Raw genomic sequence first — 15,697 nt, 5'->3', positions numbered from 1 at the left:
AAGAAGTAGAAGTAGAATCATGTTGAATATTTTCCCTTGAAAGGTTCAAGTATATACATGTATAAAGAAAAAAGAAACAGTTAAGAAATGAAACCGGTCTCGTTAATTTACATTAAACATCGAACCTATGTAAACTATGTATATACTATAAAGGAATAAGATGTATTTTCTCCTATTTTCTCATGGCATAGAAAATTGAAGGCAAAAAAGAAAATTGTAGAGAAGCTATTAAACGTTAAAAGACTTTCCACGAGCTTTGTTGTTGGTATATAAGAGAATGATAATCTCTGTTTTCTCAATATAACTATTGGTTGTAAAGGTAAAATTCCTCTTTCAATGTTAATCAAAGTAACTCGGAGGATTTTAAGGATGCAGCAAAAGATTGTACAAAGCATGGATGGATATTGTAACCCAATTAAACGTGTAACAACAATTTACCTTGTTTCTACGTTATACGCAGTACCTATATCAGTATCAAGTGCAATAAACCCGTTCATTTTTTGCCATTTTCATTTTCATTTTACTCTTATTATGATTTCTTTTCTTTTTTTTCTTCTACGAATTGTAATTATAAGTATCAGAGAAGATTCGTAGAAATGAATTGTTCATTTTCTATTATCCAACCGACTACTCGAGTTGAGCTATTAATTTGAGCCACGTGCTCAAAGGGGAAAGAAAAGATAAACGAAAAGAAAATAATAATTATAACGGTTAAGAAGGAACGATTCACAAGTTAGACGAGAGTTGGATGATTGCGTAAAAAAAAACATCATTGAGATGAATCAACGTTGGAGTTATTGATTGTGCAACCCTCCCCCTTTTCCCCGATTCTATCGATGTTCGTTGCACAACTTCGTCGATGTTTTGTCAGTCGAATGTGTGCGTTTTAGTTAGGACAACTTAATCCGAATAATACAACTTTACGTAATATTTAAAACATAAACAAAATAATGAAACGGATTTTAAATCTAACGTAAAGTTACATTGTAATCCTATCAGATTTTTGTTGTTTCCTTTTTTTTTTTTATCAATGTTTCAGAATCAGAAGATTTGTTTTTTTTTTTTTTATTTACATATGATTAATTTAAAAGATTTTTAGAATCGATCTAGTTATTCACGAACAATCTCGATTTTACTCGACGTAGCGTAACGCGCAAGGGGAATTGAGTCATGTCGAGAAATAAAGTAACTATATACAATACAGTTATATTTAAGGGGGCCGTGGAGAGATACGACCGTGTCAGATCGTGGATAACCCACTTTTCGAATCGATCTTCTCGAGTTATTTCGAATTCTGTATTGCATGAGAGGCACTCGGCCAAGTTTCCCAAGCATCGGGAAATCGTTCGTAAGCCTCGAGGAAAAACTTTATGTAAGAAATGTCACCAGGTGTTAGGTGGTTGGGGTGGTAGTGTTAGATATTGCGTTGCAAAATTTTTCTACGAAAAAGAATAAAATAGGAAGAAGAAGAAGAAGAAGAATAAGAAGAAGAAAATAAAATAGCATGATTTAAAAATTCCTTTTGAAACGTTTGCAAACGATGGTCAAAGAAACGTTACCAGATGGTAAAGGTGGTAATAGGTATTGCATTGCAACCATTTTTTTTTTTTCAAAGAAAAAGAACGAAATAAGAAGAAGAAGAAGAAGAACGAATGAAAACAAAAAATAAAAAATCAACACAAGATAGAAAAATTTTTTTTCGTAACGTTTGAGAACGACGATCAAAGAAAAAACCCTGATTATTTTACTTGACGTTCGAGAAAAGGTTTCGTTGAGATACACAGGAAATGAAATGAAGATTTTCTACAAAGTAGTAGGTGTAATTTAACTACTTTCCTTATATTCATTTTATATTCTTCCTTCTTTTTCCACCTCGTCGAATTCGTTAGCAACAATTCCCCCTTTTTTCCTTCTTCTTTAGGCGGGCAACTTCGTGTAATAAAAATGGTTTATTATCTTTTCTTTTAATCTCTTACGTTGAAGAGAAAGAAAAAAAGAAAAAACAGTTAGGAAGATTACGAACTATGGTGGACTTCCTATGTGAACGAAATTGCATACGTGATGATGGATTTCAAAGTAGGATGATTGAGGGATGAACAAAATAAATATATGCTATGGTACTTCTTCTTATAACCCGGAAAAAAATAGGGGGTTTATATCTTTCACGTGAGGGAAAATATCATGAGGTATTTATCGAGTTTAAACACAATTTAAAATATATATTTGATAAAAATATTTCCTTTTATACTTTAATGGAAAATAAATAGTAATTGTATATATATATATATATATGCATTTGATTTTCATTTCGAATTAACAGTTTATTTAATTTAATCGAGATATCGTTTATTTAATGAAAATGAAATAGAATATACTTGATGTATTCTTTTTATCCTTTATATCCTTTAAATCATATTTTATCTATATATTTAAATAACGAGTCAATGCTATTTCATTGAAATTATGTTTTTTTTTTTTTAAATACCATAAAATTTAACTCGTATAAAAATTAATAGTCAATTCCATGATTCATATATTCATATATATGTATGTAAGTATATATAATTATAAATTGTTTGATTGAATTTAAAAACGTTTGAACGAAATGTCCGTTTATTATAATATCACTGTCATACTACGTCAGTTCATCAATTTTAAATTAACCAAATTAAATTTCAAGGATAACGATATAAAAAATGTTTCTCGAAAATAGTAATAAGATATTTTGGATTGTCTGAGAACGTTAAGGAAACCCTAGTTGAGGCATTGTTATTAAAGGGAACGCAGTAACTCCTCGATTTCCTGCCAGGGGAAACCTTCAGCAAATGAGAAATAGCGGGGTAAAAGGAGAAAACCAGTTTTACGAAACTAAATAGACGAGTGTCTATATGTTCATCATAGATATTCCTATCTAATTTGCCTATTAAAAAAAAAAGAAAAATTAAATTCGCGTGACGATTGTGTTTATCGCGTCCTGTTGATGATGACGATCCTTTTTGAAAAGAAAAATGAAGAGAAAAAATGTCGATTATCTTATTTATTATATGATTTATCTTAATCTAACGTACGTTATAATTTTAATCATTTTACTTAATTTGTTTTAACTACTTATTAAATGTTACCTTTGCCAATTTGCTCTCGAGTTTCTAGTTAGATTCGTTTCTAGCTAATTAGATTCGTTGGATGACACGAATTTCACCGCGTTCCAACTAATTAACACAAGATTTAATTGTTTTCCTCTCGAAACTTTGATATAACCGAATATACTGGAATTAAACGTATGCGTATACAGGGTGTCTCAGTTAACACTTTGTTGATCGATCTCGAGTTTATTCATGTTTCTGTAGCCGAACGTTGCTGACCGGTCACGAGTTAATTTGCGATGCGCTTTTTTTTCGCATAACGCTATTTAAAAGGAAAACGCAGCGAAAATAAATATTACAATAGTAACAGATTTTTTTTACTATTGTTATACTGTTTATCATACGAAGAAGAAATATTTAAAGTCTAATAATAAGTTAAAATTATTAAAAAAAAAACTTATATTGTTTTACTTTTCAATTTAATTACGAAGTAATAGCCGGTGACATGAGATAAATTATTAAAAATATAGCCGGTTAACAAAGTGTTAAATTAAATCATCTCTCCCTTTTTCTATAATATCGTATGAAATAACTTCGAAAGAAAAAAGAGTTGTATTATACCGAGGGTGAGTGGTGGTTGTGATGGGGTAGAGAAATGTAATAGTGGGAAGACATTTTTTTCTCGAGGTTATTTTTCTTCTCTTTATTTTTATTTCTTTTAATTTTTTTTTAAATGAAACCTTATCATTTTTACCGATACTTTTGCAAAATATTACAAAAATTTGCAATCGTTTCGATGACCATTACATCAAAAATGATCTCATTTAATTGAGAAATCATATACGTGTGTTTATAATATAATGGGAGAAAGAGAAAGAGAGAAAAAGAAGGAGAAAGGGCTACTCATCATCTTGTTGCAACTTTATTTTATTACGTATAGATACGACGTTAGAACGTTACTTAAACGAGTTGGTAAACGAGCTTCGACGACACCTTCGAAGGCAAAGTGAGAAATTCACTTTACCCATTTCGTTACCGTATTCCTTACTTTCTTCCTTCCTCCTTCTGTATGTTTTCTCTTCCATTCGTTTCTGAATTCTCAACGGTTATTAAATCTCGAGAGAATGTTTACGTGAATCTTCTTTTTTCTACTCTATCTCTCTCTCTCTCTCTCTTTTTGTTTTTTTAAACGTGCTATAGGACAGAGTTCAACATTTTAATAAAAACATTAGAGTGTTAGATGTTATATTTTGATCAAAACGATATAAATGTCCGATAAAAAAGAAACAAATAACATTCGATATGAAATTCTCTCGTATAGTACGGTGGAACACCATGAAATTATTTTTCTACGGAGAAAGGGACGAGATATTTCTCGTCGCTTGGAGAATTTTAACATATATACATATATACACATAGGATATGTGAACACATTGAATTGAATTGATATATATGATTTCATATATATATATATATAATATATGAATTTTACATGAATATTTTTTTTCGTATAATTGTAGAACGTAAAGTAGAATATAAAGTAAACAGAAAAAATATCGATTAATAATCACAATTTTATAAATTTTGTGAGTCAGTTTTTTTCTTTCTTTTTCTAATAAAACTAAAACGAGTTTGATCGATGAAAAATTTGAATTCTATGTTAAGATAGTACAACTTTTTTAACTCATTCAAATTATATTATACTATTATATTCTATATTGTAAAATAATGTAATATTAATAAGTTTAAGAATTTTTTGTGAAAGATCTTTGGATAATTCTCCAATCAATTTTAAAATTTACTTATATGTTAGGACGAATAGATCGAATGCTTTGGCGTAACACTGTACAGTTAGATTCTAACTTTAAAAGATATACTAAGAAAAGCGAGACAAAACGCAAGCAGCAGATGTTCGTACCGTTGAAGACGCGTGTCATCGTGCGAGGTAGTTCTATGTATATATATATATATATATACCTATCTTTCTATCTCTCACTCTGAATCTAACCAAAGAAATATTGTTGTGCTCTGAAGAACTCTGCTGCAACTTCTACGAATAAAAAAAACTAAAAAAAAAGAATTCATAAACACACGGTCTAGTCGTGTGTCAAGAAAAAATACTAGAATTACGAAAAAACGAACATTGATGATGATGATCGATGAATTTTTTTATTAGTAATATTAAAATAATCTTGTTTGATCATTCGTGTAAAAAATAATACATAATATAAATATATCATTATATAATATATAATATAATATATATCAGTGATAAACCTTTAGTATAGTATAATCTTAGATATATATTATATTATTTAAGAATGTAATTATATAATATAAAACAATCAATTTTAATGATACTAATAAATAATAACCAATTATTTTTATAATTAATAAAATGTATTAATATATATGTTGCTAAGATATTATACATTTTCCAATTTATATTTATTGTTTATTATTCCCGTGTTTCTCTTTTTATTTATATTATTATTATATATATACATACGCGTATATACATCGAAGGTATTACAAAATTTGTAAAAGATTACAAATCGAGAATCGAATTAATGAACGAAAAGACTAGTTAGTTATTCGTATAATACGCCTGAAGGATTAACGTTGAGATGAGTAGGTACTCGTTAGATATCTAGCAAATGCATAAGGGCGTTTTATAATCGGAAAAGTGGACCGATCTCGTTTACATTTTTTTAATTCTCTTCTACAGTAGATAGGACGAGAATGAAAACCTGTTTTCGAGGAAGACGCAAAGATAGGAAGAGAGGAGGGAGATGAAAAATAAATTTAAAAATAAAGAAAAGGAATAAATATTTAATCGTTAGACAGGTTCGATGCTAAAGTATTACCATGTACATCGAAGAAATTCTTGTTAACCTCGAGATTGTTCTATTTTGAATAAAAAAAAAAAAAGAAAAAAGAAAATTGGTGAATGAAAAAAAAAGAAATAAAAAAGATCCTACTATAGATCGTTTTTATCAGATAAAATCATTTCCAACTTGAAAACGTTGTTCCAAAACCGTGTACTATTAGTTTTCACTCTAACATTTCTGTCGTCACTTCCATAGTACAACCACATCGAACGTTTTGAATTCATGTTCCATCTGTTACTCAAACTCGGTCATGGATGAATGAGGAACGATGATAACAGACTTATAAAGCTATTTTGCAAATAACGAATTGAAAGAATCTTCGGGCGTACGATTATATTGAAAGAAATAGAATGAACATTTATTTCGTATTATTTCAATTGCGAATTTGATGAATTTCAAAATGTGATATAATTGACGTTGGAATAAGAATTTTTATATAAAATAGTTTATCCACATCGTAAACATTCACATATTTTTAAAAAGTGATATAATCAAAATACTAAGCATATAATAAACTTAGAATAATATAAAATATTATATGTATTATTAATTATTTTCTATTAAAAATATATATATAATAAAACACATCTGTAAGAAACGATATATTTTATTATATCAAATATATTATTATTATAAAAAAAAAACAATTTTTTTATTTTAATAAAAATTTCTATTCCGTACACAAATGTATTCTAACACGTAGATAAATTTAACGTTATTGGCAATACACTGGTGTAATGTTAAACGTTTCAAACTAGCTATTCGTATTTTTAGCGATGATTTAACTCATAAGTGGTAACCATTTGTAAATGCATCAACGATTTTAGAGTCCTATCTCTTTCGATTTTTCTTTCGAAGTATACGCGAAGTGGATTAATGAGTATGAAAATATTATACTAGAGCTTGAAAATTTCATATCGGCTTTAAAATAGGTTTATTTACGTGACGGGTTTTAACGGTGCATTTCATTCGATTTCCGTGTCACGCTTCGTTCCGCGTCCTCCTCCTACGCGTAGTTGTAATTTTGATCGAATCTAGGCAGGTATTATTGTATATATATGTATAACACATTCATATCTCTAACAATAAGATATCGAAGTACTCCAAAAAAATCTATGATCTAACAAAAAGTATTTTGAAATCAATTGTTGTCTATTTTTTTTTTTTTTTTTTTTTTTAATACAGAAAACAAATTTCATAATATAATTCATTTCAATTTTGTACGTAAGAAAGTTTCTTTTCAATTTTTTACTTAAACTTTCTTTTTCTTTTTGTAAATAAATAACGAAGTCAATTAAATTGCAATAATAAAAATATTAAATAGAACAAATTAAGAAAATTGTCCTGACCATATTTATCGGGCCGAAGGAAATCTATTAAAATATTTCAAATAAATAAATTAATATATAAAACACACAATCTATATATCGAAATTTGTTTACAATTTAAATATTAACGAATGTTCGAATATATTTTTTGTGGGAGGAAATATTTCCAATAAATAAAATATCAATATTTAAATTAAAAATATATTACTAAAAAGCATCGATTAAATGCCATAACTTATATCTACAAAAACACACAAAAAACATACATTACGTTACAAAAAAAACCAAAATGTATATTAAACATTAATCAATAGAGAATATATTGATCGAATAAATAGAAAGTAGTAGTAATAGTAGTAGTAGTAGTAGTAGTAGTAGTAGTAGTAGTAGTAGTAGTAGTAGTAGTAGTAGTAGTAGTAGTAGCAGTAGTAGTAGTAGTAGTAGTAGTAGCAGTAGTAGTAGTAATAGTAATAAAAACGAAAAGATGATTCGAAAAGAAATATCATCTATCCTAATGTTAGTATACTTTTACAATATAGGTTCATTTTAAAGGTAAAGGCTTCATTCTCACGATGTCGTGAAATAAACGAAGGGACGGTTTTCGTTTAGCTCGCTCATTCGCTCGCTATAGCAAGTCGATACCGTCGTCGTAGAATGAAAACCCTCGGTGAAACTAGTTGTTCGGCAAAAACTAGACGCTATTCAAAGGCCGTTTGTAGCTCACGGAGAAAAAGAAAAACCGGAGACGTACGAGAGAAAGACGACGACGACGAGTTGAGAGGAGTTGAACCTCTCCTCCCAAGAGTAGTGTACAGGATAAAGCGTCAAGTAAAGAGAGAAAGAGAGAGAAAGAGAGAAGCGGGTAGAGGTAGGGAAGAGGAAGGAACGCAAGTCTGACGAAATAGGAGCAAAATAAAAACGGAAGTGAGACGACCATAAGATGAGCAAGCAATGAGAGGAGCTCTTCTACTCGAACCGCGTTAAACCGTTCAAGAAAATCGTTGATTTTGATCTAATCATCTTTTCTTTTTCTACCTTGTTCTGTTTCTTTCTCTTAAAAAACACCTTTTGTCCATTTCTATCTAATATTTCAATTTAAATTTTAAATACGATCTATGAAAAAAATTACGAATCAATTATATAATTGATTATATATAATTTAATATAATTTATATATATTTATTCTATGTTTTAATTCATAATTATATAATATATAATTATATTATAATATATGGAATATTTATCGGATTTAATGAATTACGATACATGGTTATAAAGCATAAAATAATAATAATAACAATAATATTATTATAATTTTATATATTTTATTTTTATATATTTTGAATTAATATATTATTATAATTTCAAATTATAATATTATAATAATTAATTAATTCAGAATTATAAAAATTTTGACGTCATTATAAGAAGAATATTTTTTATTATTTAATATAATATATTTTTTTTATACACATATATATGGAAGAGGAATTTATTGAGTTAATTTGAGAGATTTAATGGGCAATTTAATTGCGTCCCTAATTCGGTAACATGTAATTTATTTCTATCAACGATTTTGCCATCACACATTGGTCAAGAGTAAAAGTAGGTAAAGTACCGAAAGTTGATGAGAGATATTTAAAAAAAAAAAAAAAAAGGAAAAAAAGCCGTCAACAAGAGAACTACCGAGGATTCCCCCCCGGTGTTAAACTTATCTCAAGATCAAGATCCAGCGAGATCCTTGTCGCGATGATGTTCGTCGAACCTCGCGAGAAAGTGTTTTCCTACTGACCACAGCATACAGTGTTACATGAACATTATTACTAACCGCAAGAAGAAGAAGAAGAAGAAGAACCATAAGTACATACCTAACTAATGTATTATCTCGGATCTCGTGAATTACATATGTGTTATCGTTATATCGAAATCCTTATGGAATTCAATTTCCCCCTCCTTTTTTTCTTCTTATTTTCCCAATGTTTTTTTTTTTATTCAATATTGTATCATTCAAATTAAGTTACGAACAGCGAAAAAAGAAAAAGATAACAAAAAATCGTCATCGGTGTTTTTAAGGAAACGATTGGTGAATTTACGCGATAAATTTACCATAATCGGGGAGGGGACTGGGGGCGAGGAGAAGGAGGAACAAAAATTGGCTATTCAGGTGTTGCCCAGAGGCTGACAACAACGTCACAAGTTGTATTCGAAGGAGAAAGCTACGTTCACACCGAAACTCAAGGTGTTTTTTTCTTTTCTTTCTTTTTTTCTTTTTTTCTTTTTTCTTTTAATGATACTGCTTGAACATTACATTTGTGTGAAGTTAGTATAGTACGCATCACACGCGTTTAGTATGTCAAGTTACACGGTGATACAGTGATATATAATAGTTGTCTCTTTAGAAGCACCAATCGCGAATGTAAGGTATAACCGAGCGTTAGCGATTGGTGGTTTGATACCACGTGGTTATTTAATGCCAAGTAGCCGAAATATACAAACGTTTGAAGAATACGTATTTTCTTGCATTTTTCGTTTCTTCATTCTTTACTTTTTCTATTTTTTTTTGTGTTTTTATTTTTTGCTGAAAAGGACAAAGTAAAGAAAAAAATAAAAAAGAAAAAGATAACAAGTTTGTGCAGAACGGACGATAGTTGAATTTCTTTGTTTTACAAAATTAGTATGGAGGAGAATGATATTTTACAAAAAGAGTAGAACATTTTTCTGCGACAACAACAACAACAACCAAAATTGTTATCGTTACGAATATTGAACATTTACCGAAATAGATTTTTATTTATAAAAATTGTGAAAGTTTTCATTAAAAAAAAAAAACAAATAGAAATTATTTCAAATATACAGTAGGAACGACAGGTATACGAATATTTCCCGTTACTCGCTGTATATTAATATTTATGTATGATATACGGTACCGAGGTATACATTTACAAAAACATATTCGTTTAATATAACAAACAACGATGTACTGAAAAAACACCTGCTACCATCATACAAACTTTACGATGAACATTTTTCTCGCCACCAACCAAACGCTTAACCTTCTGTACCTCCCACGTGACGTTATCAATTACTTGACCAACAACCGACTTTGAAAAATTACTTTCAACGTTATCTCGAAAAGTTTCGCTTAAAAGAAACAAAACAAAAAATAAACCAAAAGAGGAGAATGAAACAAGAAATCTGAAGAAAAAAAATAGAGAAACAAAAAGAAACTTTACTTTTCGTTTTTAAATCAAAAAAGAACAAAAAAATTCAAAATGAGTTGTCAATCAGCCAGTCGAGTTGGAAGATTGAAATGGGGATAAATAATGATCATCATCGGATGGTAGTGAATCGAACGAACGTCGTTTGAAAATCCGAGAGATCGTTACGGGATAAACTAGGAAGGAGAAATCTTGGCGAATGAAAAAAGAAAAGAAAAAAACAACCACCACGAAGGATTGCACTTGCTCAAGGCTATAGGAATACATAAGATCGATATCATTATACTTTGTGTACCACTGTGTAAAAGGGAGGGGGCATGCTTGTTATCCGCTAAGGAAAAGTTCGTTTTATCCGAACGAAATACGTCAGTAAACTTATCGATAAATGATATACACGATTGGGGATGATACGATGAAAATCCGTAAGAGCAGAAAATGAGAAAAAGATCGACCAAATTTTTCTTCTTCCTCCATCACCACCAACCAACGCCCCCACACCTCAAACTTCTTCTATTTTCCAATCTTGAGACACGAAAATGAAATATTATATGAAAATGAGAAACGGGGAAGAAAAAAACATGATGGTGGGTTATAAGGGGTTTGACACTCCAGCCCATAAACGGCAATCATCTTTGGGGGAGGAGAAGAGAGAGAAAAAAAGGAGTAAAGGGAAAAAAATAATATTTATCGAGGAGAAAAAGAAGAAGATAAACGTTACGATGATATTGCTGTTGAAATAAAAGAATAAAACAATTCTTTATATTATACGAGAAGTAGAAGAAGGGAAAAAGGAGGGTTAGGCCTGGTATAGTTCCCTCGATAGAGGAATAAAATTCAAGGTCGTGAAAACACAGGAAGGCCAAGATTTAGGATGTTTCCGTCGTTGTGGGAACGAACACGAGGGAAAGGGAAAAAGGAATAAGAAGTGAACGAGAATTGACACGAGAAACAAGTACGAGGAAAAGGAAGTTATGGGAGTGGTGATGGTGATGGTGGTGGTAGGGAGGAAGAAGAGGAGTAAGTTGTAGGGTGGCAAAGGCAAATGGAAAAAGACACAAGTGTCGTTCGGCTATTTCGAAGACGGGGTTCTTCCTTTCGAATACGTAAGCAATGAAAAAAGGAATGAGGAAAAAGAAAGAAGATGACGCGCACAGGAGTCTTGTGTGTCGTGAGAAAATACGTTGGAGTGAGCTTGATCAATAAAGAACACGAAAGAAAGAAAGAGAGAGAGAGAGAGAGAGAAAGAGAAAGAGAAAGAAAGAGAGATAGAAAGAGAAAGACTGTTGTAGTAGTGATCCACATATGAAACCCTTATTGGGTAGAACGTATGGTAGTATAGGAACTCTCTAACATAAGAGGAGCTAGAACGACTTGGAAGGTAAAGCCGTTTAAACGATTCAACCATGCGTGATTCCCCTCTCCTCGGCGCGTGTACTCGTGCTTTGAGCGTGTTACACAGGTGAACATGAGAAAGAAAAAGAGAGAGAGAGAGAGAGAGAAACGCGAAACAAGTCTCGCGTAGAAAAGAGGTAAGAGAGCAAGGAGAAAATAGGAAAAGACCGAAGGATTTCTTCGTTGCAGGCCGATGCCTTCTTCTTCTTCTTCTTCTTCTTTTTCTTCTTCTTCTTTTGCTTCTTCTTCACTCTCTCTCTTGCTCTCTTTCTTTTTTCTCTCTTCTCTTTTTCATTCGATCTTTTTCTTTCCACGAAGAACGTTAGCCTTCGTTTAACGGGTCATCCTTGTAAATTTTTTCTTTTTATGCGTAATTGTTCGCTGATATTTTTTTTCTTTTTTTTTATGTTTTAATCGCAAAACACTATTAACGCCTATTTGCATTATAATTCTCGCGATAATGGCTTTCTGTTTTTTCTTATTATTATTTTTTTTTTTTTGATTAAGAACGTTAAAGAATAATTTTTAATTCTATATATTTCATTTTTTTTCTTTTCTCTCTTATCCTTTTTCGCACGATTCTAATTTGCAAATAATTCATACCGACGATGTGGATATAATTTGTATGATATTATAATACTACTATGAGTTTAATTTATCTTGATTTATATCGAGGTTTTTTTCTTTTCTCTCTCTTTCTCGTTCTGTTTTCTTTTTTTTGATACTCGAACGAAATGTTGGGAGTATTTTTTTTTTAATTTGTTGTATTAATTTGATTAAAATGGATGATATAAGCGAGATATTTCTTAAATTAGTTAGATATAAAGATAATTAGTATTTTTAAATTGATGGTTTAAGGTATTATAGAATAAATGATTTAATAAGTATGAATATTTGTGGTTCAATATAAAATAATAAATATATTTAAAAATATTTCCATTAAAATTCCTTTAAAATTTTTCATATCAATTGATATAAAATTTACTTATAATACGTATAATTGATTATATACAAATACTGATCACATATATTTAAAATACTTTATTGTCAAATGTTAAAAAAATAATTTTAACCCAATTAAAAATACCAACCATCACAAACATCCATAAAGAATATTTAAACCATAACTATAATATATGAATACCTTTTTAACATTTATGTATACAATATTTCAATAAATACAATGTAACTCAAATATTTCTTCTTAACAAAAAAAAAAAAAAAAATTAAAAATAATTAAAAAAAGAAAATAAAGTAGAAACAATTGAATAATACGTTTCTAATAAAACACACGCCTAAACATGCACGAATATATACCTTGCTAAATAACATTTCGTATGAGTCATCAACGTAATAAAAGAAAAAAAAGACCAAATAAAATGTTCTACAAATATGTTATACAAAGTACTCGAAATAAAATATCTTGGATGATTTTCGCGGACGGTCATCATCATCATCATCATCATCTTCTTCTTAGAAAAAGATTAAGAAAGTGGAGTACTGTGAGATGGCACACGTCTATCCCTTCCTTATCCTTTTTCCTCTTGCGTGAGTATATTCGAAAGAAAGATGGAGAGCTATATATGTATATATATGTATATATGTATACCTTCTTCTTGCTGTACCAGAAGATCTATCGAGGATCGAGAGATCGTCTGGGACACGGTGACAGTAGCGGCAGCTTGATATTCGTCCGACGCGCGCCACGGAGTCCGGCTGCGTATGGACTTGGAATAAATTATCTCGGTGTCTGTGTGTTTTCTTCTCTTTATTTCTTTCTTTTAAAACTCCCACTACCACATCATGTATATCCTCATCCTCTTTTCATCCACGATAAGTCTGTCTCCTTTCTTTCTTACTGTTACATCCATCTCTTCCTCCCACCACCCCTTTTTTCTTTCCTTTCCTTTCCTTTCTTTCTTTTCTTTCTTCATTTATTTCATTTTTACTTAGAGCTCGATCTTTCTCCCTCAAAGTAGTAGTAGTAGTAGTAGTAGTAGTTAGTAATGATTTCTCTTGGCGTGGTGGGACGATACCGGAAGTGAAGTCAGAATGGCGGAACCAGACGTTCACTCAATGGAAAGTTAGACTTCTTTCAGTACGTTACCAGCAGAAGTGGTCACATTGTTGTTCCTAACCCCGTCCAGTTTTCTTTTTTCTTTTAAATAAGGATAATCATTCAGGAGGGATAGATCAATTTTTTGTGTGTTAAATTTTTATTAATTATTATTATACGATAAAATCGTGTGTATAGGGATGCAGGGTATTTATGTTTTTCTTTTTATCTAGTTTTTCTGTCTACTATTTTTCTTATTTTCACGAGGCACGTTAAGTGATAAGGGAGAATAAAGTTCGCGTGTTGTCGACCGAAGTGTGAAAAGATCCGATTGTAAGGTTGAGGGTGAGAGGGAAGGGGGTGTGTGGAGGAAGAGGAGACCAGAGTACGTTTATGAAACAACCCTTCAGAGATGGTCAGCCAACACGCAATGGCAACTACCGTTCGCAAAGTAAAGCAGGAGAATCGTCTTAGGCGACAGAATCATAGTCAAGGTATACGTGTGATCATTCTTTTCTTTTTTTAGCGAGAACACATCTGACATTTTTATATACAGGTGTATCTGCATGTGTCCACATGTGTGTGTGTGTGTGTATGTTTACCTGTAACATAGATCAACGTGCGTTTCAACGGTATTTTACACCGTTGGTTGTATTTTACAACGCATACTACAAAATACGAGTAATGATATTTTTTATAACGATTATTTCTCAAAAATAAAAATAAAAACATAAAAATTGATTTAACGAACGTTTCGTATGAAATATTCGATAAAATATTATACCATAAAATGATTTTTTATGGACGTCCGTATATTTGTCTCGACAAATATACTTATTTATAAAAAAAAAAAAAAAAAATTAACTCTTGAATTTGATTAAATTGAAATAAAAAAGAAAAGAAGAGAAGTTTATTATTGTTCGTCGTGGTTGCAGATGAGGAAGGACCTTACAAGGCAATACCACCACCGAAACCGGTGCCAAACAATCAAAAGAAACAGAACGGGCAGCAGTTCTTGGGCGATCGGCAACAACCGGTAGCAACCTCTGCACATCCGCAAGTACCAACATCCGGTACAGAAAAGAGAGACTCGATTAACGTTAAAACAGAAATCCAAAATTCCGGGCAAATTCCGTTTGCACCGGAATACAGGATGCCACCGCTTTACGGTGAGGAACAGAGTTCGAGTCAGGCTCAACAGGCGGCCAATTTGCAAACTCACAGTAGCAAATTTCCGGTAAGTTTAATAAAATAAATAAATAAATAAATATTGAGAGACAGATTCGTATATTAACAAATATGTGACGATTCAAACAACAATTTTTTTTTTCATTCATGAATTCATTGAATGTGATACGAATATTTAAAAATAAATCCTTTTTACAATGAAAAATATTTCAATTACAATGAGAAAAATTGCAAAATACAATTTAAGGTATTTCGACGAAGAAAAGAAAAAATAATATATATATATATATATATATATATATATATATATATATATATATATATATATTATTATTATTATAATAAGAATATAAAAAAATATATATATAATAATTCAACATTAACTTATTTTTAATTTCATTATTATATGTGTACATTTTTTTTATATTATAAAATATTAATATATATAAATATATATAATGTATTAAATAATATTTAAAAAAAATATATTTACATATATGTATATAAGAAAACCAAAATTGCAAGAATTGAAGGAAAATAA

The 15,697-nt window shown here is 30.2% G+C and overlaps 1 protein-coding gene across 2 annotated transcripts in view; it reads left to right on the top strand.

Annotated features, from left to right (window-relative positions):
- LOC107063948 (uncharacterized) overlaps positions 1-15,697 on the top strand; it is a 29,453-nt gene that overhangs the window by 1,098 nt on the left and 12,658 nt on the right. Inside the window, exons 1-2 of one of the 2 annotated variants that reach the window (XM_089172387.1) lie at positions 13,915-14,462; positions 14,904-15,205. In XM_089172387.1, the coding sequence (XP_089028513.1) occupies positions 14,381-14,462; positions 14,904-15,205 (384 nt within the window). In that variant the 5' untranslated portion in view covers positions 13,915-14,380. Of the gene's footprint in view, positions 1-13,914; positions 14,463-14,903; positions 15,206-15,697 lie in introns of those variants that run through there. The other variant, XM_089172389.1, reaches the window with a different exon arrangement.

The sequence above is a fragment of the Polistes dominula genome, unplaced genomic scaffold, assembly GCF_049000335.1.
Source record: "Polistes dominula isolate Pdom_NZ unplaced genomic scaffold, Pdom_raw_medaka contig_73, whole genome shotgun sequence".
Lineage (NCBI taxonomy): Eukaryota > Metazoa > Arthropoda > Insecta > Hymenoptera > Vespidae > Polistes > Polistes dominula.
Note: the sequence above shows the minus strand (reverse complement) of the source record. Positions and strands in the feature narration are given on the sequence as shown.